This window comes from Hesperophylax consimilis, chromosome 28 (assembly GCF_061612785.1).
Source record: "Hesperophylax consimilis isolate HC1 chromosome 28, BYU_Hcon_1.0, whole genome shotgun sequence".
Taxonomy (NCBI): domain Eukaryota; kingdom Metazoa; phylum Arthropoda; class Insecta; order Trichoptera; family Limnephilidae; genus Hesperophylax; species Hesperophylax consimilis.
The window spans coordinates 24,666,522-24,690,472 of record NC_142863.1 but is presented as its reverse complement, the minus strand read 5'-3'; the positions used below and the strand labels follow the sequence as shown (position 1 = coordinate 24,690,472).

General features: G+C 35.9%; 1 protein-coding gene across 1 annotated transcript; it reads left to right on the top strand.

Annotated features, from left to right (window-relative positions):
- Positions 1–105: 105 nt before the first annotated feature.
- Positions 106–16,886, top strand: IleRS-m (Isoleucyl-tRNA synthetase, mitochondrial). Its single transcript, XM_089648635.1, has 12 exons — positions 106–318; positions 894–1,016; positions 1,708–1,836; positions 4,551–4,801; positions 5,457–5,570; positions 6,875–7,083; positions 10,832–11,001; positions 11,792–12,025; positions 12,704–12,870; positions 14,032–14,331; positions 14,596–14,739; positions 15,188–16,886. Exons 1-12 carry the CDS (start codon positions 106–108, stop codon positions 16,059–16,061), a joined length of 2,928 nt encoding a protein of 975 aa, XP_089504761.1. The 3' UTR covers positions 16,062–16,886.
- Positions 16,887–23,951: the final 7,065 nt, after the last annotated feature.

Genomic DNA, 23,951 nt, shown 5'->3' with positions numbered 1-23,951 from the left:
ACATTGGCATTGGCAAAAATGAAGGGAAAAAGACCCGCGCAGGAAAATTTATTGACCATCTGCAGATGTGCAGATTTTAGACATTTGTCTATGATTATTATTAAAATGGTTGTAGCCGGTTTGACGTTTTGCTGCGGCGGGTTTTTGAAAAAAGCAAATAACTTACGATTTTATAAGTGGGAACATCGATTATATTCACATCAAAATGTTCTTAAAAAGGCCACCAGCTACACAAGTACCATATTATTGCCCAAAACTGAATACTCCGCCCGCCACAAAGCAGCGAAGAGAGTTCAAGTTGACAGCGACATACATAAGGTTAGGTTTTTATAAATATTCTCAATCATAATATTCATTAGAATTGAATCATCGCCCATTTCATAAATGCATTGGTAAAATTTCAGCCTCGCTGGACACGCTTCTGATTTTTAAGAAAGATTTGTGAAGTTATGCCCTTCATTTTCAAAAGTTTGCGCAATGTTTTGTTTCCAATAAAAGAAAATACGTAGATGAGTGATTTGACAGTAGGTGGTGGCACCGCGTATTAGATGAGTTGAAAACAAAAACAAAACCCTATAACTCAGTTAATAGTGCCGACCCCCACCTAATTCTTTCAGATTCGGATTCCCCAGCCCTAAATTAGTCTAAATCAAGTTCAATTTCGGTTATACTCCCATAAACCGAATTTTACCCTCAGATCGCGAAGTGCAATTTTATTAAACTTTGATCGGCTGTATCTCCCTCAATTTATTCTTCCGCGCCTTAATTCTTTTTTTAATGAGTTTCTACACACTTTTCTCATCTAGAAAGTGCATTTTTATTCAATTCCCAGAGTTTGGCGTGATCTGCATTTCACCCCTGAGTTAATCTCTTAATATGATTATGTTTTCTAGGCTGCAGATTTTGAAGGTCTATACTGTTGGCAAAGGGACAACTTGAAAGGACCAGATTATATTCTCCACGATGGTCCCCCTTACGCCAACGGAGACCCACACATGGGGCATGCAGTTAATAAAGTAAGTAGAATAATCCTTGTTAAGATTTTGAATAAAGAGTGATTGCAGGAAACTCTGTTAACAAAAGATTGATTACGGCAGTTACTAATAAAAATTACCAAAAGAAGCGTGCCTAGGAGTAGTAGATGTAATGCGATCCCAGAGAGATAAATTTATTAAAATTTTATTTAAAGCGGAGACGGCTTACCAATTGTTCCCGGAAGCACTCAGGCCTTGGGCCAATTATGCTATCTCTCATTTTACCTCATAACAGTAATCCGGTCCCTTTTGTTTGCCAGTGTTGTCAATGGATATTTGGCTCCTGGTTCCACAATGTGTACATGATCCACTGTTCCCAACAGGGCGGGATATTGGCACCATAGGTGAATCAGAATCTTTTCATCCTCTTCACATTTTCTGCACCTATTGATGTTTTCTACTAACAATGTACGTACCAAGGAACCGTCTCTGTGTTAAAGGAAGATGCATATAGTTGCTTCAATAAGTACCTTGGATTGTCTCATTCCGGTCCTTCCAGTGCTGGGATTTGACACATCTTTCAAAGTAATATAGTTTTCCTTGCTAAGTCCGTCAGTCCGCTCATTACCCTCCCTGTTGTTTTATTGATAGCAGCGAGTTCTTCAAGAATAGCCCTGCATTCCATCACCAGTGTAGATATATAAATATGATGATTATTTTGTTTTCTTTTCAGATCCTTAAAGACATCACCATCCGCAACCAGGTGGTCCGGGGGCGCCGTGTCCACTACATCCCGGGCTGGGACTGTCACGGGCTGCCCATTGAGCTCAAGGCCCTCAACGCGGACAAGAAGGACCCCAAGGTAGTTCACTTCACCCGACTTCAAAATAAATAAGTTATTTATTTATATATTATTGTCCAATTATACAAAACATAAGAGTTACAGAAAGGGAATATAATGTACATAATATTATATGAACGAAGCAAAGACAAAATAAGACACTATACACAGTGTCCGGAAAGTCGTAGTACAAACGGGAAACTGGTGAATCTACATCAAATATAAAATCCATTTTTATTTTATTTTTTACTAGCTGACGTGTACCCGGCGTCTCTGTTTTCAATAAATATAATATCCATGTATTATAATATATATAAACCTTCCGGAAGAAATTCTCTAAATTATAGTGAAAACCCTATCAAACTCGGTTGCATAGTTTAGAAAAACTAGGCGCACAATCGGACAGACAGTGAAGTCCAAATTTTAGTATGTAAGTAGTAAATAATATTATAGTAGTCGCGGATAGTGACTTTAGAGTAGTTTTATACTATTTGGAGATACCAATGTATCGTCACGATTACGAATTTACTAAAAGTTTATCAGGAAACGGCCTGTAATCCTGTTTTTAGTTCATTATGATTTGGGATGTTCTGGGATATTTGACGAACGTTCCAGACTATTCCCGAACTGTGTGAAATGCTCTCGAACACTCTCAAATGTTCTGGACTGTTCTACAAATTTCTAGAGGGCGAAATATCCAACCCTTATATCTTCAAAAGCAGCCCTTCAGGTAAAAACGGGAACCTTCTTCATGGACCATATAACTCCCTTGATCGTACCGGGACTCGTTTCTGAGTTTTAGCGGCATGCACATTGTACACTTACTTTTATAATATGTATCGATTATATCAAACTGTAGGATAGTAGAACTTTAGACAGTTTGACAGTAGAAACTGTAGAATGTTGACAATGATAATGCCTTCAGAAGGTGAAACGGCTGTCATGCATAATAATAATTAATTATTGAAGACAATATTGGCGATTTCTAAACGAAAATCTGAAACAGAAAAATCAGAAAAGGATACGGTCACATCTAGGACGCGAACCCAGGACCCTTGTCTTGCCGGGACACACCTAGATGTGACCGTATCCTTTTCTGATTTTTCTGTTTCAGATTTTCGTTTAGAAATAGCTAATATTGTCTTCAATAATTAAATATTACAATTTGAGGTTTTACTCAGTAAAGTTATTCCGAAAAATAAATAAAAAAATAATAATAATTATACAGCAGAACTTGTTCACAAATAAACTGAATAATAATAAATTTAATAATAATATCTATTATTGTCGGAAAAAATATAAAACTGTTTCTCCCCTGTAGACTCAAAAATTGCTTAAAATTTAAAAGTTTTATCCTAGTAGTGCCGGGAGTGTTAAGAGAGTGGTTTGAATTGTAGAATATGTTGGGGACGCTCAACGAAGACTGAACACATTATCTCTGCACTGGAAAGAGATACGGAGTCGAATAAAAGTCCATACAATATATTTTTTTAGTAATAACAATGTGGTATGCGAACGGTAGAAAAAGTTTGGGATGATCAAGGAATACTTAACACTTTATCTCTGCAATGGATTGAGCATACAACGGAGAAAGAAAATATTTCCACTTTAAAAGGTACAAGAAGGTTATAAAATTTAAAAATTCATATCTTTTCTCCAAACCATTCATAACCCCGAGCAATGCCGGGCACACATCAGATAGTTGAATATATAAAAGAAAAACTTGATAATGTAAAAATAAAAATCTGAGCATTTCGCCAGCTGATTCTATTTTTGTAATAACTGATGATGTTTTTTTAAATTGTTTCATTATTTCAAATTTCAAAATCAAATTTCGTTAAATTTGTTCAATCATATTTATGTATTTAAGTTGATAAGGTATCCAGACAGTACTGGCGTACTCCAGCTTGCTTCTGACCACTCCGTTGAACATGGCGGTCATTGCTTCTATGTTATTGAATTGTTTGCAAGTTCTAATTACAAAACCAAGAGTTTTGGAGCAAGCCGAGGTAAGCTGGACTATGTGGTTTGAAAATGTCAGCTTGGGATCAAAGATCACCCCAAGGTCCTTGATGATGTTTACGCGTGTAAGTACTTCACCATTCATTCTATACTGGCAGAATAGCGGATTTTGTGAACGACTATAAGTCATAACAACGCATTTTTTAATATTGAAGTTAAGTTTATTTTCTACCGACCATATCATGATTGAATCGAGGTCGGCTTGCAGTTTCGAATAATCATAATCTGATTCGATTTCCTTCATCAGTTTCATGTCATCCGCGAATAGTAGACATGATCTGTGACGTATGCAATCCTGAATGTCATCTATCGGAATAAGGAATAACATGGGACCGAGATTCGATCCTTGAGGAATTCCTGACAGAGCTGCGAACTTATGCGAGTCGTATCCATTTATATTTACATACTGACTTCTATCTTTTAAATATGACACAAAAAATGTCAGTAAGGGTTGATTAAAACCTAAATAACCTAAACCTCGGTCAAATGCCTTTGCGAAGTCCGTGTAGATTACGTCCGTCTGATGCCTACAGTCTAGGCCTTGTGCTACCCGTCGAGAGAAAGAGAGTAAGTTGGTTACCGTTGAGTTATGTTCAGAGAAATGTTTTTTTATAATGTGCCTATCGGCTACTGCGGCACACGAGAGGTTAAGAATGAGAAAAAAAAGAATGATTAGTAAAAATGACCTAATATCGATATAATACATTGTTCAGGTTCTCATCACTAAGTCCTCGATGGGCGCTATCCAGCTGCGCGAGATGGCGCGCAAGTTTGCGGTGGAGACAGCATACACGCAGCGCGAAGTCTTCCGGCGCTGGGGCCTGGTGGCCGACTGGGACAACCAGTGCTACTACACCAACGACAAGGTCTACGTCAAGAATCAGCTGCGACAGTTCTACAACATGTACGAGAGGGGATTCATCTATAGAGACCTGAAGCCCGTCTATTGGTCTCCATCGTCAGGGTGAGTTTTTAATTAGACTAATATTGAAACAAATGATTTATAATTATTATTATATTTGTGGTGTAGTTCCATTTTAAAATGAATTTTTGATTAACACATTCACTGACACAATGTATATTGATGTCGTTTTATAGGAGATGTAATATGACACAATGGACTTATACGTCTGTAAGTCGGTGATGTGATACGATACAATGGACAGAGAAGTCATGTTTTGTATTGTAGTAGAATGTAGCCTGTCCATTTGTCACCCAAATTCAATATATTTTTAATACTGATTTTAATCAACTTACAAAATACATGTGACAGCGTGCGTCATATCACGAATTTCTGTTTTCGAACATTTTCCAGCAAGTATCCACCAATGTGTTCAATACCTTTATAATCTATTTTTACTATTATTATTTCACTGGACAGCTTTCATCTTGCAACAGGCATCTTCAGACTGGTCCAGTTTAAAATAACCTAACCTGTCAGAAGATGGTTAAACTGGTTATAGAATCTTTCCTCTTCCGGAAATGAAAATTAACTCTTTTTAGGTTAGGGTGTTTTAAACTTCATTATATTTGATGACCATGCAATCGAAGATAAGTTAAAGGCCAACTCTCAGTCCTTTTCAGCTTTTGATCAAATTGCACTAACCTTGCGTTTCCAGGAGTGCACTGGCTGAGGCAGAGTTGGAATATGACCCACACCACAAGAGCACTCAGGTCTACTTGGAGCTTCCACTGGTCAATGTTCCGGAGCAACTTAAAGCAATGGCTCCCGAGTAAGTTTTTTATTTCATCTGTTTAACACAATACACATACCTTCCTGCATCCAAGATGGTACTCGACGTTACCTAGCTTCTTTATTCTTTAACCCTTCAACCCTTTAACCCTTTGTTCGCTTTTGGGAACAACTTGCATGGTCTCACAGAAATCGATGTATATCCCTTATTGTCATGGTAAGAAATATAATTTTGAAATCGGTATTAGAAAGAGAAAACACAATGCTATATATTAAAATCTAGAAGCTAACCATAGAAGAACTTAAAAGTACACCTCCATGAAACCAAATATTCCGAACGTAAGCGAAAAAAAATTAATGAAACTTTGTGAATTATTTTTATATGTATAAAACTCCAAAGAAGCGAGACGACAGAAACATTTGTAATACACTTGTCCAATAAAATATGTGTGTTTTTATATATTTTTTTGTTATCAGTAATTGTAGGGAGAAAAAACATTAAGTTTGCCATTTTTATTTATTTTTTAATATAAATATATCTAAAATCACACGTTTATTACCAATAATAATTTTTGAAAGTGTATTTCATCACCTTTAAAAAAAAGTTTTTAGTTTCGGATACATTCAGAAATATTCCATTTATTTGGATTTTATTATAAGCGGAAATACTTTGACCTTCTGTCAAAATATGGCCGAGATTTTTCGACTCCTAGGTCCTAGGCAGGTCATTATAATTGATTACTTGTTCAACACGGCATTTGACGGCCTCCATAGTTGATTGGTTACGATGCTTAGCCGCGAATGTGGAGGTCACAAGTTCAAAGCCCGGCATATTATCCCGCAATTTATTCATTTCAAATAATATATGGTATATTTCAGAGTGGTCGATACCTTCAGTATCGCCCTGGTGAAAGACCACCATTCAGAATCAAAACATATTTGAAATGGCTTTAGCCATGTTTGGTGACCAGATCTTAATAGCCAGGTTATTCCCCATCTCCTTCTCTCCTCTCCACTTTCTTCTGCCTCACAAAATACCCCAATTGGGGATGCCATAGTCATTGGGAACAGTTGGAACTCTTGTGTGGTACTGTTATAATTGAAAATGTTTGATTCATTTTAACAGTGTTAAAAAAAAAAATTGACCTTGCTTTGGACACACAAACACGCCCACAATGCTCTTCTATGGTTTCATCGCTTACACAATACCAGCTTTCCTCTGAGACTTTTGTAAATAACTCCATTTTACACATGCTAACGCTGCCTGTTATCTTGGAAGCATGAGGGGGTTTTCAAACATTGTATTGGTAAAACTAACATTCAAGTTTAATACTCATTTAACAGTGCCAACTTCTCGGCTGTGATCTGGACCACGACCCCCTGGTCTCTGGTCGGCAACCAGGCCGTTTGCTACTCACCAAGCTTGCGCTACTCCGCAGTCAAGTCTCAGAGCCATCCTGATGATGGGCAGCTTCTCATCGTGGCTACTTCTCTCCTTGAGGACTTCAGCAAGGCGCTGGAGACTGATTACCAGGAGGTATTTTCCTTCGAAGGTAAGGGACACCTTCCAAACCACTGTTGTGCTAATTGATCCCTCAGACCTTGACAAAATGATATCATGTTATGAAATATTCCCACTTGGCATTCAATTTCAAAGAGATTTCGCTGTTTTAAATGTATTTCAAAATAAAGTACTGTTTTTGAAAGCAGAAATTTTAGTACAAATCTACATTTGCAATTAAAAATATGTACATATTAAAATTTTGAACGAAATCGTGTTGCGCTACCTTCTTCTTTAGCCAATGATTAGGGCAGATGTGTGGGCAGATGTGTGGGCTGATGTGTGGGCTGATGTGTGGGCTGATGATGGAAACTGTAATGCTTTACGAAATTTGGCTAAAAAATGAGGTAGCACAACATACCCCAAAAATAAATCACATCCCTAGAAATACCTCTTTATACAAAACTAAAAAACTTAACTTAACTTAATTTAATTACATAAACATGATATTTATTTTTTATTTTTATTTATTACATTATATTCGATACATGTATATAGCAAAAATGACAAAATAATAATATTGCAAAAAAATAATTTAAAAATAATTCACCAAAATTTGGTAATTAAACATAACTTGATTGACTGCCGTAATATAGTACCATATTATGAATACGAACCAAATTCATTTTTAGAAAACGAATTTTATAAAATATATTATGATAAAACTATACTAACAGACCGAACGATTAGTCATAATAGACCCGATATAGTTTTACATGACAAAATTAAAAAAATAACTTATATCATTGATGTCGCTATTCCAAATTCCTGTAATATTCAAAAATCTGTAAATGAAAAAATAAGAAAATACACAGATTTAGGAAACGAAATAAAAAGAATTTGGCATTCTCAGACTATAAAAATATTACCATTTGTTATTTCGGCTACTGGCATTATACCTAGCTCTCTCATTAAAAATTTAGGCGTATTAGATCTATCAAAAAATTTATATATAAAGATGCAAAAGTCGGTCATTTTGAATACATGTAGGATAACGAAAGATTTTTTAAATATTTATGTTGAGGGATCAGTAGGATTTATAGGCCCTGTTAGAAGTTCTACTGAGCCGAACCCTCTGATATGAAAATATCTGGAGTCGGTGAATTTTTTTTCCCATTTGATCTCTGGTGAGTTGACGTGTTGTTGTTCTTGTATTGTTTTGTATTTATTTTACTTATATAATGCACTTGCATAGTGTTGATTGACTAGCTGATCATTTGTGGAAAAGTGAGTGGAAGGGTTTAGTTTTTCCTATGGGGAAGATTTAACCCGGACAACAAAATCGGAAGCATAAAAAAACTGTACATATAAGTATATGAAAAATAAGTACAAGTGTTATTATGAATTGTAGGTCAATATTAGTTCTTAGCGGCAGATTGCCCATTCTAAGGAACCAAATGCTGTTTAAATTGCTAAAAATTTATTCTGTAAAATTAAAGTGCAAAAAAAGTTTTTTTTAATTTTTTTTTCTTTTATCCAAATTGAATATATATTAAGTTTTTTTAATATTTAATTCTTGGGGGATTATATTATATAATTTCGGTCCCAGATATATATACGACTTTTGATACTTTGCCGTATTGCTCCCTGGGACCACGAGATCCTTTCGGGTGTGACTTCTTGTGATATATTTGTGATCAATTTTATCTAGATTTTCTAGATTTTTGTGTACGTGAAAAATAACCATTTTTATGTAAGTTTTGACGAAAATCAAGTACATTAAATTTTATGTAGAGCTGATCACTAGAGTATCTATAGGGTTTACGCAAAATGACTTTAATAACGGATTTCTGGGCCTTCACAAGCGGACCTAAAATTGTTCTACCTGACGCTCCCCGACCAATGCAACCATATGTTAAGATGACAATCACCATCCGAAATATATTTTTCTTAGGTCTTGTTGTTTAATTATATTTCTTAATGCAAAGAATATGTATATCAATTTTCTTACCCTTATGTATAATATGGAGCTCGTGGGATTGCACCACCCTCCCCGAGATCTGGAATAAAAATTAAAAAAAAAAAATAAAATAGAAAGGTTTTCGGTGTGATATTTCCGCTTAAGGTTATTGTCTATAATAATTAGAGATGTTCCGACTAGTCGGCGACTAGTCGGTAAAGCCGACTATCCGGCCACTATTGTAGTCGGCGATTAGTCGGCGACTAATCGGCAAAGAGCGCCGACTATCCGGCTTCTTACGTTGTATGTATTTCTCAATAATATGAATGCGGGGGAACTACATGAAATAAAAACCTTGATTATATATATTTTCTTTTTATAATCAGTCTTATACATTAAAAAATGTAAAGCAATCTTTCCTTTGGTAATCACTTTTTAAAATTACTTGCTTGTAAAGAAAACATAATTATGACATTTATTGAACAAAATTAGTATCTATCCTAATTAACATAAAAAACAACATAATATCTTCTTATCTTCAATGAACATTTATAAGTATTTCTTATTATTAAAATAAAAAGTAGATTTTTTCAATTAACAAACTCAGTTATATGTATTAAATCAAGATTGTATGTACAAGATGCACAGTAATATATGTATATATTATATATAATGTTGAACTGTTTGATAAAAACAAAAAAAAAACAAAAAAAACATATTTCTTATAACCATACCTACATAATCTAATCAAATCAAAGTCACAATTGTGACAACCAAAAATATCATAATCTCCTTATATTTTTTATAACTTATATTTTTTAATTAAGGGTAAATTATGATGTAAGGAGACTAAAGCTTCTGCCTTTCTGGTAGCAATCGATTTCTTTTTGTTTCATATATGTTTCCGGCCTCTGAGAACAGCTTCTCACTGTAAACAGAACTTGCGGGACAGCAGAGGTAAACTTTGGCCATGCGCGACATTTCAGGGTACCTAGAACTATCCCCGAAACCGTAATCGGCTTAGCCGACTAGTCGGTCTTATTACAACCGACTAATCGGCTAGTCGGCTAGTCGGCGAAAGTCATAATCGGCACATCTCTAATAATAATACCTAGATATTTGATGTTTTTCACACATTCCAAATCTTCACAGTTGCAGTTAGAATCAATAATATCGGAATTAAAATTAAGCTTGTGTATTTTTATTGTGTATGGTGTGCTAGGTTGTCCTTTTATAGTTGAGCTGAATCTTATGTATTTAGTATTATTAAGGTTATTCATTATCACTTCACTTTTTTCAGAGATTTGACAAATCTCTCGCAAACAAATAACAAATTTTACAAATAATTATAAGCAATAACCACGTTGGCGGCATTTATTTTTTACTCGGGAGATATTTTCAATTTGTATTGATATGTATTTCAGGCGACTAATTATTGCTTACAATTATTTGTTATCTTTTATGCTATGCAAAAAACCTTGTCTTATAAACATTAGTTTATCATTAAAAAATAAAAACAAATTTTACTGTCGTTATCTTTTTGGAATGTATTACAATTGTTTGGAAGTGAATTGTAAACTTTTAGATAAATATACAAAGCATGTTGTTGCCTCTTTCTAACTCTGCTTAAATCATATATCTCACCATAATACAAAAGGAGAAGGAAGACTTATGAGTCTGTCTCAGTTTGTACCATGAAGTACATAAAAATACCGGAGGGGTTAATCTCAATTTCGTATCATTCCATGTTCTCATTAGATAGAACATTCTTTCAGTGCGATATTCACATAAAAAATGTGTTTATTTATGCAATGAATTCAATTTGAACCCTTTTTTGCAGGATCTGTCCTGTCTTCTGCTTTGTACCACCACCCCTTGAGGACCGGAGTCACCCTACCCTTCCTGGAAGGCGACCACGTGTCGGCTGAGAAGGGTACGGGACTTGTGCACACGGCACCGGCCCACGGACCTGAGGATTTCCTGGTCGCCCTAAAAAACAACATGAAAATCGTGAGGGCTTTAAAATCTATAATTTATATAAATAAAAATGTAAATGTTCATGTTCCTTTGCTCAAAATCTTAACTGACTAACCATTAAGCCTTTTTCCCGCAGGGGTTGGCTGAGAGGACGAACCGCCAAACAACTCGTTCTTGGCACACACTTCTTGCCTCATTCACATTCATACATACTCTTCTATTATTCTGACTCTTTTAATAATTAACTCTTAACTACCTATACTCTATTTTAACTACCTACCCTTGGTCTGTGAGACATCGGCGATATATCGCTCTCGCAAAAAAACTATGGCAGTGGGAGATAATTTGAAATAATCCTAATTATTTTAAGGGTTTTTTCTATTTATTAAAATTATAGAAACATAAAAAATCAACAGTATTTCTTAGATAAATCAAATCTCTTCATAAACTCAAGAATAAATGAAAAAAATCAATGTGTTTTGAAAATGAGATCCATGATCACATAAACATAAATTAGGAACTTCTCGTTACTAATTTTCATAAATTCAATAATCTACTTATGCATAAATATACAAATTTCATTAAAAAGTAGTTATTTTCCAAAATTGCAACTAAAAATTACTTCCTACCCTCGGTCTCTCAGACCGGAGACGAGAAATTTTTTGCTCGCCGAATGCAAACGCTTGCATGTGCGTCCTCGAAGAGCGCAGGCACGAAAAGTAAAAATGCGTAGTTAGAAAATTGACAAAAATAATATTGCTGGTGTCTGTGAGACTGGGGGTAGGTAGTTAAGGGTAAATAGTATTATATATAATTGTTTCAGCATTGCTACGTGGATGAAGACGGTCGCTTCTCGGACTTTGGCTCGAGCCTGGACGGTCTACTGGCACTAAAAGACGGCCAGAGCGCAGTCATCGAGCGACTGGGGGCCCGAGTCCTGCGCAGCGGCCCCTTCCTTCACCCCTATCCGCTGGACTGGCGCACCAAGCAGCCGCTGATCGTCAGGGCATCCAGTCAGTGGTTTGTCGACACGGGCAAGCTGAAGGAACAGGCTCTGGTGAGGATGCTTCTCCCTTCTTTCTGTTTTTACTACAAATATGCTCAGGAATCGCTGGTTAAAATCCTTCAGATACACGCTGATACGCTTTGCGTAGATATCGTCTTACTAATTAGATTCTTACATGGCGGCTCAACGTTGGTGCTAGCTAGCTTTGAGCCTGGTTTGAGACCGTTTGAACAATACAAACGCCGTGGTCAAGTTTTTCACTGTTCTGACCTTATGCGCCGTGTAATATTTACTAAGTAAAAAAACTTAAATATAAGTTTTTTTTACGCATTTATAAGTAAGGGAGATAGTGTATAATGTTAAATAGTGTCAGGTAATTAGAGTGACATGTACTATGTGACATTATTTATTTCCAGTCTCGCACATACATTTGACAGATGATCACAGTTTACACAGATAATAATATACAGAAAATGTTAGTAAAAAATGTACCTATATAAATAGGTTAGTATGTAGTAGTGTTTTGTGAACACCTAACTAGGAGAACCTGTGCTGAGGTATTATTCTGCCATCATAAGTAAAAACACAATATCCTTGGGACTCTCGAGGAGGATTCTGTGCTTTCAACCATGGCGGCAGTGTTGTATATTACATCATAATATTATATAGACACAATGTAGTTCAGCGTAGTGAAAAGAAAAGGATAAAATGTGTGTGTTGTTTCCGCAGACTGCATTAAAGGATGTGACCATCCTGCCCGCCTCCAGCAGTGCACAGTACCGACTGAACCTCACCAACCAAGTGCAGAACAGGCCCTACTGGTGCATCTCCAGGCAGAGGGTCTGGGGAGTCCCCATCCCCGTTGTCTATGATGGCGATAGGGCTCTGATCACCAGGTGAGAACCTGATTCATTTTGGAATTATGGAGAGTTCAGTCACAGACACCTCCCAAGCCACTTTTGTGCTATTTATTGAGTAATTTTTTTGAAAGGTGCTGGCCCAGATGTGAAAAAGAGCACAGATCTTTAACCGGAGCAAAAGTATCTAGAGAGAGTATCTAGCGCTCTGAATGATTTCACAAATGAGTTTTATATACATAAATCGAATTACATATTTATATTTTTTGCTGATATAATTTTATTCGAGTGATTTCGGATTTCCTTACAAAAATCATACCTCCAAATATTAATACAGAAACATATGAAATTGCTTAGTGTGGTTTAACCTCTCAGACAAAGACTTTTATTTATTATGTGTTCCTTTGAGAACTGTCAAAACGTGATAATTTTTGTGTTATTTACGAGTTTTGCTAAAAGCTTCATAACTCACGTTTTGGGAAACGTAGCCTCATTCTAAAAAAATGTTTTGGAAAGATTATGAAATCCACTATCGCATTGTGTTGTTATACTTAAATATTTGCGTTTCTAAATATACATTTTATGAAAACGTCAAAAATATGTAAAAATCGCTTACCATTATTTCAAAGCCTTGAAAAATGTACTTTTTTCTGAGTATCATAAAGAAATAACACTTTATATATTGAAGAAATATAATTAAAAACTATTAGTCACCTCAAAATATTAACCGTCCAAACTAAAATATTTTTAATAAATTATTTAGAAATTCAATAAATTATGAACGAACAAGATGACAGATTCAATCGGCTTAGATAATGCACCTCTACGTTCCATAGATATTCTTGAATACAGACGCGTAGCGTTATTCATTATCGATACTCTGTTTTTTAAATCATGGGAATCCGTATACTAGTGATGGAAATAAATCAATTTTTGTAAAATCTCGCGCGTTTACGTGAAAAGACGTTCTAATGTCTTGACCGCTATTATCATATTTACGTCTTTTGACGTTCTAATGTTCTGAGTGGTTAAAGCCAATGAATCCACCTAGATTTCACTGTCTGTCCCATATTTTTAGGTTTTAATTTTAAATTCATAAAAATCACGTACTCAAATTTGGGTAGCTATCGCTCGAGTGGTTATTGTACCTTTGTATCTACCACTCCATTAGTTAGTTAACAAGTGACGCGTTGCTTTCAGAGATCTGGTGGAGAGAGTCTGCGACGGGATGGACATGCAGGGCGTCAACAGCTGGTGGAACAACGCGGTGGACGATCGCATCATCTCCGCAGACTTCCTCCGGGAGAACGACACCTCTATGGAGCGCCTGGTGAAGGGCAAGGACATCATGGACATCTGGCTGGACAGCGGCCTGACCTGGTCCTCGGTGTTGGGTGGGCACACAGCAGACCTGTACTTGGAGGGGCTGGACCAGTGCACCGGATGGTTCCAGTCCTCCCTCCTCACCAGCGTGGCCCTCACTGGCAAGGCTCCTTACAAGTAATAATATTCAATAATCAAACATACTAATTTCGGTTGTTATTGCAAGGGTAAGTAATGTGAAATATTCCTGCCTAATGCGTAATATTGTCATATCAGACTAGCATCATATCAAAAATTCCACCTTTGGACTTGTTTTAGTCGAAAACGAAAACACAAATTATACTAAATCGACTCTTGTACTACGAGTATCTGGACATTGTGTATAAAAGCTGTTTGCTTCTTACGAATAAAATAAATTTAAAAAATTTCTCCCTTTCTCAGGAGTATGTTCGTCCATGGTTTCACGGTGGACTCGAAGGGTCGCAAGATGTCCAAATCTGTGGGGAATGTGGTGGATCCCAAGCTGATAATAGAAGGAGGCAAAAACCTGAACAAGAATCCCGCTTACGGTATCGATACAGTGAGGTTTGTAGTATTATGATAATTAATTTTGTGCTTTATTCAGACCGATTCAGCCGAGATGTTAAAATCAATAAAGATTCGTAGAAACGACCCGTTCTCATGTCACAAATGTCAACTGCATACAAATGTTGGGTGCATCTGGCATGTTTCCCGACTAGAATCGACATTGTGTTGCCACTGTCAATCCTCTTTTATGTGGTTATCGGCGGACAGTTTTGGAATAACCATCCAAAGCCTGTCCTCAATGATTGCAGCGCCGTTCATTTTTAATACAATTATTTGTCAGACTGTAAATTTAAATCACGAAAAGGAATACATATTTGAAAGAAAATATTTTGTATGTCACCCCCCGTCTTATCTTAACCTCAACTCCCTTTTGTGCCTGACATTATATTAAAGATGGCTCGCGGTGTTTTGAAAGTTTAATATGATAATTTTTTATTTGTTCAAGATGGTGGGTTGCCAGCCACGGTACACAGAATGCCCAAGTCATCATCAGCGACAACATAATGGCCGAGAGTAACTCCGAGATATCCAGACTGCGCCTACTCATGAAATTCTTACTCGGCGCCATAAGTGACTTGCAACAACACACGTTAACAGAAACCCAACAGTTCGGCTACGTAGATTCGTACATGCTTCACGAACTGCACAACTTTCAGACGCAGCTGAATGCGCATTACGAAACCATGCAATACAACAAAGTCTGCACGTCCATACTTCATTTTACGACCAATCAAGTATCAGGATTTTACTGCCACATTGTAAAAGATCGGTTGTATTGTCAAGGAAAAAATTCTGCGGAACGTACGGGTTGTCAAGTTGTTATTCATAATGTTTTGGTATCATTGTGCCAAGCGTTGGGGCCGATTATTCCGCATTTTGTCGAAGAGGTTTGGAGTCATCACCCGTTGAACGATGGTAAAGCGTTCTTTAAGACTGTTTTTGAACCGCCGAAAGAAATTTGGAATCGTCTATTTGTTGACATGTTAATGGAATCTGTTACCGATATAAGGAAAGATTTGAATAAGAAGTGTGCTGGTTTAAATAGTTTAGAGTATACAGCTTCTATCAGGGCTACGGCGGAGTTGTATGATAGGTTGCTCACAATGCAAGGGGGCGAGAGGAGTGATTCCGGGGAGTTGTGTGAAGTTTTACAAGTGTCGGAAGTTGTTTTGACTGAGGCTGAAGCTCACGAAGAGGAGTGGGTGTTGAGTGTGGAGAAAGTTGATAAATTGCAGTGCGGACGTTGCAGGAGGTTCACGGCTAAGCTTGAAGATGAGCCGTGTAATAGATGCGCTAATGTCATGGTGGGAAGTAATTAGAAATAATTATCATTCTTCTTTCGTATGGTGGGGTGATCAGAGGGGGACATCTAGGTCTGCGAGCCATTCTAGGGCCTCAGGCGTCGCCATGTGAACCTCATCAATCCCGCCGGGGAATGAATGGAGAGGGCATTCGGTGACCACATAATTATCATTCATTTGATGAAACATTTGTGACTGTATATATTTTATTCACGATCTAACGTCTTTACCTTAAAGAAGAAGACCTCTGTTGTCGAGTGGTGAAGATCTTTGATTACGAATCCAAAGGTTTGCAAATTCGAATTGACCTAAAGAAATTGTATTATATGTTATTATCGTGATTTATTTTTGGGAATTAGCCAAAGGTTTCGGACAGCTTTACAGTGTCCACCATCAGGGCAGATGTGTAGACTGTGGTGAAGTGTGTGTTTATGTATGTTGAAGAGATACTGTGTTGCGCGCGTTAATCTTCTTAGGGCCGGTATTTCAGTATAATTATTTTAATTACTGTGATTTTCGGCGTTTAGTTTTGGTGTAGCCGTCAAGTATTGAATACCAAAAACTACAAAGTTTACCTCTTTAGCCACTTTGAGGAAGTGCAACACAGCATAATATGTGATAATACTTTGACCGTGAACATCTCAAATCATATCTGGTATATGTTATGTTTGCAGCACTTTTCAGAGTGGTATAAATTAGCCGTGTTTAGTGATCAGATCTGAATAGCCAGGTACTTCCCCACTTTCCTCTTCCACATATCCTTCTCAAACCCTTTAGACGCAACATACCCCAATTGGAGATGCCATAGTTTATCTAAAGCAATAAACCCGCTCGAACAGTGGAAATAAGAACTTTTTTCTTACTTTGCATGTCTAGTATTTTGGCATCAGGAACTGGAGTAAACAGCAGAAAATCGGTGAGTGGAGGTGATTTCTACTTGCGGTCAGGATTCTTCAAGGAATGATCAATTGACATTTGTAAAATTATTTTATTTGTTTATATGGTGATGTTTCCCGCACTGTATTATTTGTAAGTAAGAAAGAACTGTTAAATATATTTTGTTTGTTTTTAAAATTGGTCGTTATCATTTTCATCCACCGGCATCAGAATAAATAGACCTGCACTAAAGCTAAATTCGCGTACCATTTCGACTTTCTGGAGGCAACCACATAACAACTTATTTGGCACCAGATGCTTCGCATGTCTCTTGAATAAAATATGTCATTTAGTATTTTGATATACGTCTAACGTGCATCAGAATAGCGCAATTTGCGGAATAACTGTACGGTTTCTTGTACATTCAAACTGTGTAAATATAATAATTACTAATATTGCATATTTTTATATGTAAGTTTAATATGTATAGACAATTTTTACGCCATCACTCATACTATAATCAAAGCGTAAGTATAGCGAAGCAAAATACAAATGAGGTGAGTATGTACCAGTATAATAAGTGAGTATATGACAACCAAAAATACCGACCTTTTCAAAGGCCAGCAATATGAAGATAGACTCGAGGAACTAACATTACCAATGTTAAAAGTAAGAAGAGAAAGAGGTGACTTTCAAAATTTTATCTGTACATTATAGTTGCCTTGGCATCCAAGAAATCTTCACCACCAAGAATAATATAAAAATATCATTGAAGAAGAAGATAATAGTAATAAATCTAAACAAAACATATAACAGAACAAGACAGAGAAAAGTAAAAAGATAACGGTCTCAACTTGGAATCAAACCCAGGATCTCTTGTCAAAAATATAAATCTCCACGAACATTAAAAAATTAATAAAACACCGTTTGCATCCATTCCCGGGAAAAGCTTCCTTGCAAATAGAATAGTGGACGCATGGAACAAACTTCCACAACATGTCATCGATGTTGCAAATATTATAAACCGATGCTCCATTTGATTCTCATTTGGAGAGACGAAAGGATCAACTTATTTTAAAATTAAAACAATTCAATTACTTTTAATTATTGAAGACAATATTAGAGATTCCTAAACCTAAACGAACATCTGAAATAGAAAAATCAGAAAAGGATACGGTCACATCTAGGACTCGAACCCAGGACCATTGCCTCGTCGGGGCACCGCTCTACCACTGAGCTAATATACACTGTGACCGTATCCTTTTCTGATTTTCGTTTTGGAATCTCTAATATTGTCTTCAATAATTAAATATTACGATTTGATGTTTTACTTACTAAGTTATTCCAAAAAATAAATATTCATCCTAGACTTGCAGAAAAGTCAATAGATGTCGCACATTAAAAATAAGATATGTTTATCTAAAAGACACTCTCTAGATTGCATTTAGTTCGGGTTGAATCTTGCTATCATACATAAAGATAGTTGCCAATAAAAATCTGCGTTGAGAAACATTAAGACAATGGTAGTTCTTATTCGAAATATGATACAGTTAAATATGACCGAAGGAGATAGGGTCCCATTAGCTCAGTGGTAGAGGAAAATTCAATTACTGTTAAAGCTGAAATCAGATATCATCGCATAAGCAGAACGCTGCCCAGGGCCGGCTCTGAGCCAAACGGCCCCTGGCGCTATTAAAATTTTAGCACCCTTTGTCAAAACCAGTAAACGCCTAGGAAGGCTCTAACTCTAATTAATCAAGATTCACAAGATTGATAATATTCAGATTATTTGTATTTTCGTGTAGCGCCGTTTTATGAACAATAATCTCAAGGGCGATGTGTTAGGACTGTTAGGTGTTAGGCATTATTAGCGCTTTGACTCTTTGACAATTGGACTTTGACAATTGGACTGCCCCAATTGGGCCCGCATAGGGCCGACCTTGACTCTGCCTGCTTATTAAACAATAATAATTGCAAAAGGCAAACTATTTGATATTACAAAATATTTGGTTTTTTTCAATGAATATAGAAAATAAGTCTAATATAGGTTTTTTTGAATAAACAAAAAAATTGAGAGATTTAATAATCAAACAATTTTTTTGGTGGCTTCCCTTGTAATTAAATAAATTGATTAGTAAGTTATGACAAGTTGGTGGAGGAAACAACAGCTTTGAAGCCAGATGTTGCAAGTTCAAAAGCTGATGTGGGCATATATCATTTAAACCCAGAGGTTGCATGTTCAAAAGCTGGCGTGGGCATAAGTATATCATTTAAACCCAGAGGTTGCAAGTTCAAAAGCTGGTGTGGGCATATACCATTTAAACCCAGAGGTTGCATGTTCAAAAACTGGTGTGGGCATATGTATATCATTTAAACCCAGAGGTTGCGAGTTCAAAAGCTGGTGTGAGCATATTTATATCATTTAAACCCAGAGGTTGCATGTTCAAAAGCTGGTGTGGGCAATGGGCATATACCATTTAAACCCAGAGGTTGCAAGTTCAAAAGCTGGTGTGGGCATATACCATTTAAACCCAGAGGTTGCATGTTCAAAAACTGGTGTGGGCATATGTATATCATTTAAACCCAGAGGTTGCAAGTTCAAAAGCTGGTGTGAGCATATTTATATAATTTAAACCCAGAGGTTGCATGTTCAAAAGCTGGTGTGGGCATATGTATATCATTTAAACCCAGAGGTTGCAAGTTCAAAAGCAGGTGTGGGCATATTTATTTTATTTTTTATTTAGACCTCATTCCAGATTCTATTATACCTACTCGTAATATCGCCCGTTTTATTTTTTTGTACATTAACTCCACACAGGAGGCCCAGAGGAAAATAATTTCCCTTGTGTCCTTTGCCATCTTTGGAGATGCTGTGTAGGGGGTCTAATCAAGGAGACGAAGGAGGAAACGCAGAGGCCGGCAGATCAATTCACAGTCGAGCTGTTAAACTCAAGAACGAGTTGTAGAAATGACCTGTTCGAAGGGATTAATGACGTTAGTTCCTTGCAGCATCTTCCATTGTAATACCAATAGAACAAGGACAGCATAACTGTGCTCGTACGTGCTTTAAATATTGCAATCCAAATTAAATCAAATTAATTTAAATCAATATGTTAAGGTAGGGGAATCTATCAAACGGATTGTCCGTTTCTGCACAGAGTCGAGGGTTATTTAGTTAAGTATTTAGAGGCTCCACCAGACCAGAGGTAGCTCCCAACTTCAACAGTGGGGCATAATGGTAATTTTTTTTTTTTTTTTTTTTAACACTGAAAAGATAAGTTGATAGAAGTGTGTTATGGTGGACGTGTAAGTGCCCCGGAGTAAGGTCAACTTTGCCTTGCTTTGAGTGAAATTGATTTGTGAAACATTTTCATATAATATCGAAATTTCTTTCTTGAACATATCAACTGGGGCCTAAGAAGTCATAAGATATTTGGTAAATTGATAATACTCCTTCGTTTTATCTCTTCAGTGTTGTTTTCGCGTAGAAACACGTAAAATTAAGATTTAAAACATCTGCCTCGTAAACTGTTGCATCAAAGGGGACAAAACCCCGATGATCTTGTTTGTTTGTCATTATATGTTATTTAACTGTGCAGATAATATAGAAGATGTTGAATGGTATTTGGGAGGGAGCCAATATTAACACAATGCTCGCACAAAACAGGTCTGAAAAGAAAATGCGCATTCCATGAGAGAAAAAAACATTTTCAAAAAACAAAAACTTTCTTGAGCAGTAAATAAGCAAGAGTCAAACTACGTTAAAATGACTACATCCGTTTTTTTTTCAATCGGTTTATAGATCTCACCTCTAGAGATTTATTCGATTGGTGAGAAAACCCAATGGCCTCAATCACCGCCATCATTATTAATATAAATTTATCCCATCCCATCCCTATATTTGTCATAGGTAATGGTTTAATTATTAACATTTAAGTATTGTAACATTTCTGACTGACAGTTAGAGACTTCTTGCACAGGGTCAGATTTTAGTACTAAACCCTTCTAAACCCAGTGAAAGAAGTCCGAAAACAGGTCTGTCTATGCAGTTTCTACAGCGTTGCCTGTATTAAATAAAGTACAGTATCTGTATTAAATAAACTTAAATAAAGAACATCTAATACATTTAGTACCTACAGTTAATAGTTGTGAACTGTTGTTCATTGTTTCGTTGGCGTTTTGCAGTCATGTTCGGGGACGATGACAGGTTACCCCGACAATATCGACAAAACCTTTATCTATCGACCGTTCTAGATGCCCTCGTCGAAGTTTGTCATGAATAATATATTTCAAAAAGATTTCTGCAGGAAAATGTGTAAATAACTCAAAAATACGGTAGGTAACGTTGAGTAACGCAACTAGAGTACGTACCCACAGGCCTGGGTGCGCGACCTAAAATTACGATGTCAGTGCTGTCCAGTGCTGTCGCTAAGTTAACTTCACTGTAAAATAGTTCAATCTCTTTTTTAATTTAATACGCTTGATCACGTGACACTTCAAAACTCAGTCGCGCGCTATGTTTTATACTGTCGTCGGCCTTGAAGGTACTTTTCAAGCGGGTAACGGAATAGTTAACTGTTAACCCATCACCTACCGCACCTGAAACTGTACATTCTCAAGTGTTGCGACTTATTTATGACATAACCCTTTGATCCTCGGTATTACAATATGTATATGTATGCTAAACGCCTCCGCTGGGGGTGTTAAAGCTCAAGCATCCCCGCGAGATGTGTCACCTTATTAAAGGCATTATCCCGGCCCTGGTAAATGCGGCGCAGGCGAATTTATTGCCTTATTGATTATTCACACCAAGCGCGACGCAAGATTCGGTATTCGTACTTTATCTTGTTTCAATTTTCTATTTCTGACATTTTGGACACGGCACGGATTTGCTTACACATCCTATTCAAATATTTTTTCCATAACATTTCAATCTATCTGCATATATAATATACCTAAATATGAAGAAGAGTGGCTGTGGTTTTTTTTTTAATACGGATCTACACTTTTTTTCCGAGATTGGTTACTGTCTTCAAGTGATTTATGAAAACTTTTAGTTAAACCCAAGCAACGCCGGAGACTTCAGCTAGTAATAATGTAAAAGTGACTTTCTGGCAAATCTTTCCTTCAAGTCCCACACGGGAATTATGACTATGCTGTCAATGTCTTCCTGGCTGAAGATGCTTTAATTATTTTCTCTGTAATATGAGATTACCACAGAGAGAAAGATATATAAGGATATTGACGGACCACCATAGTCCTGTGCAAGACCAACTTAATCATAATTTATTGAAGATATTATAAAATATATAAACTTTTAATTTTTTTATTGTTCTTGAAAGTATTATTTCGTTAATCTACAATTAGACAATTTATCAACAGGATGTACATGATCAATTGCAATGTTAATATGTATACATAATATTAATAATTCTAAATATACATAATATTGTAACTAATTATAAAATATTCAGATTATTATAACTTTCACACATAATCTAAAATAATATTAAATGCACATGTTCATGAAAAATAAGTATTGATAGAAAGTGATGATTAATATAAAGTGCGTCTACTTAGGAACCATGTTTTCAGCATATCTCTGAATCTATTTGAGAATTTAAAATTTTTGATATTACTTGGTAACGGTGACCGGGTAACTCATCAAAATGACAATTCAACACACCTATAAAAAGTGCTATAAAGTTATAAAAAACAGAGGAAATAAAAACTATTTAAAATAGTTAGATATGTAACTTATTTAACCCAGTTTTTGTTTCATCACTTTTCATAACTTTATAGCACTTTTTATAGGTGTGTTGAATTGTTATTTTGAGGAGTTATCATAAAACCCCTTTTATCATCTGCATTTATATATCAGCCAAAAAGAAAAACAATTAAATTTTGAGTTCTATTCAAATGTATTTAAAGTTTTGTAAACTTTTAGGGTTAGTTGTTTCACAGAGTTTGAACAATTCGTAGAAATTTAAAATTTCAAGTTCTCTTAAAGTTCTATTCATATATTTTTTTAAGCTCGCTAGTAGGTCTGATACGGACGGATTTTGACAAAATTTCAATAAATATAAAATATCAGCCCTATATCAAAATCCACCATCTATGGTCAGTTAGCGATATTTGCGAGCACGGCCAGAAAATGATTCCGACAGTAGGTAGACAAAATCCGCTACTTTTATCGCGGCCTCCATAAGGTGGCGGATATGTTGTCAATATTTATATATTTGTAACTTTTTGGATAGTGTCGTAATAACGTAATAACTGGCTTATTGAACACATTGAACACATTATTTCAAAATCCTACAGAATGCTAGGTTTCTTATTAAGAATATGCAAAGTTTTCAAAAGTGCTAAGACTCTGAAAATTTTGTTTTGTTCATTGGTCAGAAGTCCACTGGAGTATGCTTCCACAATATGGAATCCTCAATATAAGGTATACATAGATTTAGTAGAAAGTATACAGAATAAATTTTCGAAACATTTACTCAAGAAATACAACAAAACTACAAATAATATGTTAACTTTACAAAAAAGACGCACATTGTCAGATTTGTTGTTTCTACATAATCTGCTAAATAATAAAATAGATAGTCCCGAATTGCTATCCGTCATTGGTTTAAATGTTCCAACGAGGCGTACCAGGCACACTACACTATTTCACATTGAAGCCAACAATACCAATGCAGCAAACAACTCAGTAATTACTCGAGCAATCACAACAAACACCTATTACGAAAAATTACTACATTTAGACATCTTTCATGATTCCTTTCTAACATTCAAAACTAACTTATTAAATTTCTTAGCATGACATATTTCAAAAATAATTTCACATCATTTTTCAAAACTCCTATGTATTAACAGTCAATTACAATTCGTGAGCTAATTATATTTCTTGTTTTCAATTCATTCATTATTATCTATCCATACACTTCCTTCCTTTTATAACAATCTCAGGCGAAATTACATAATGATATTTTATGGACATACGTAATAGGTACTACAACTATGTAATAA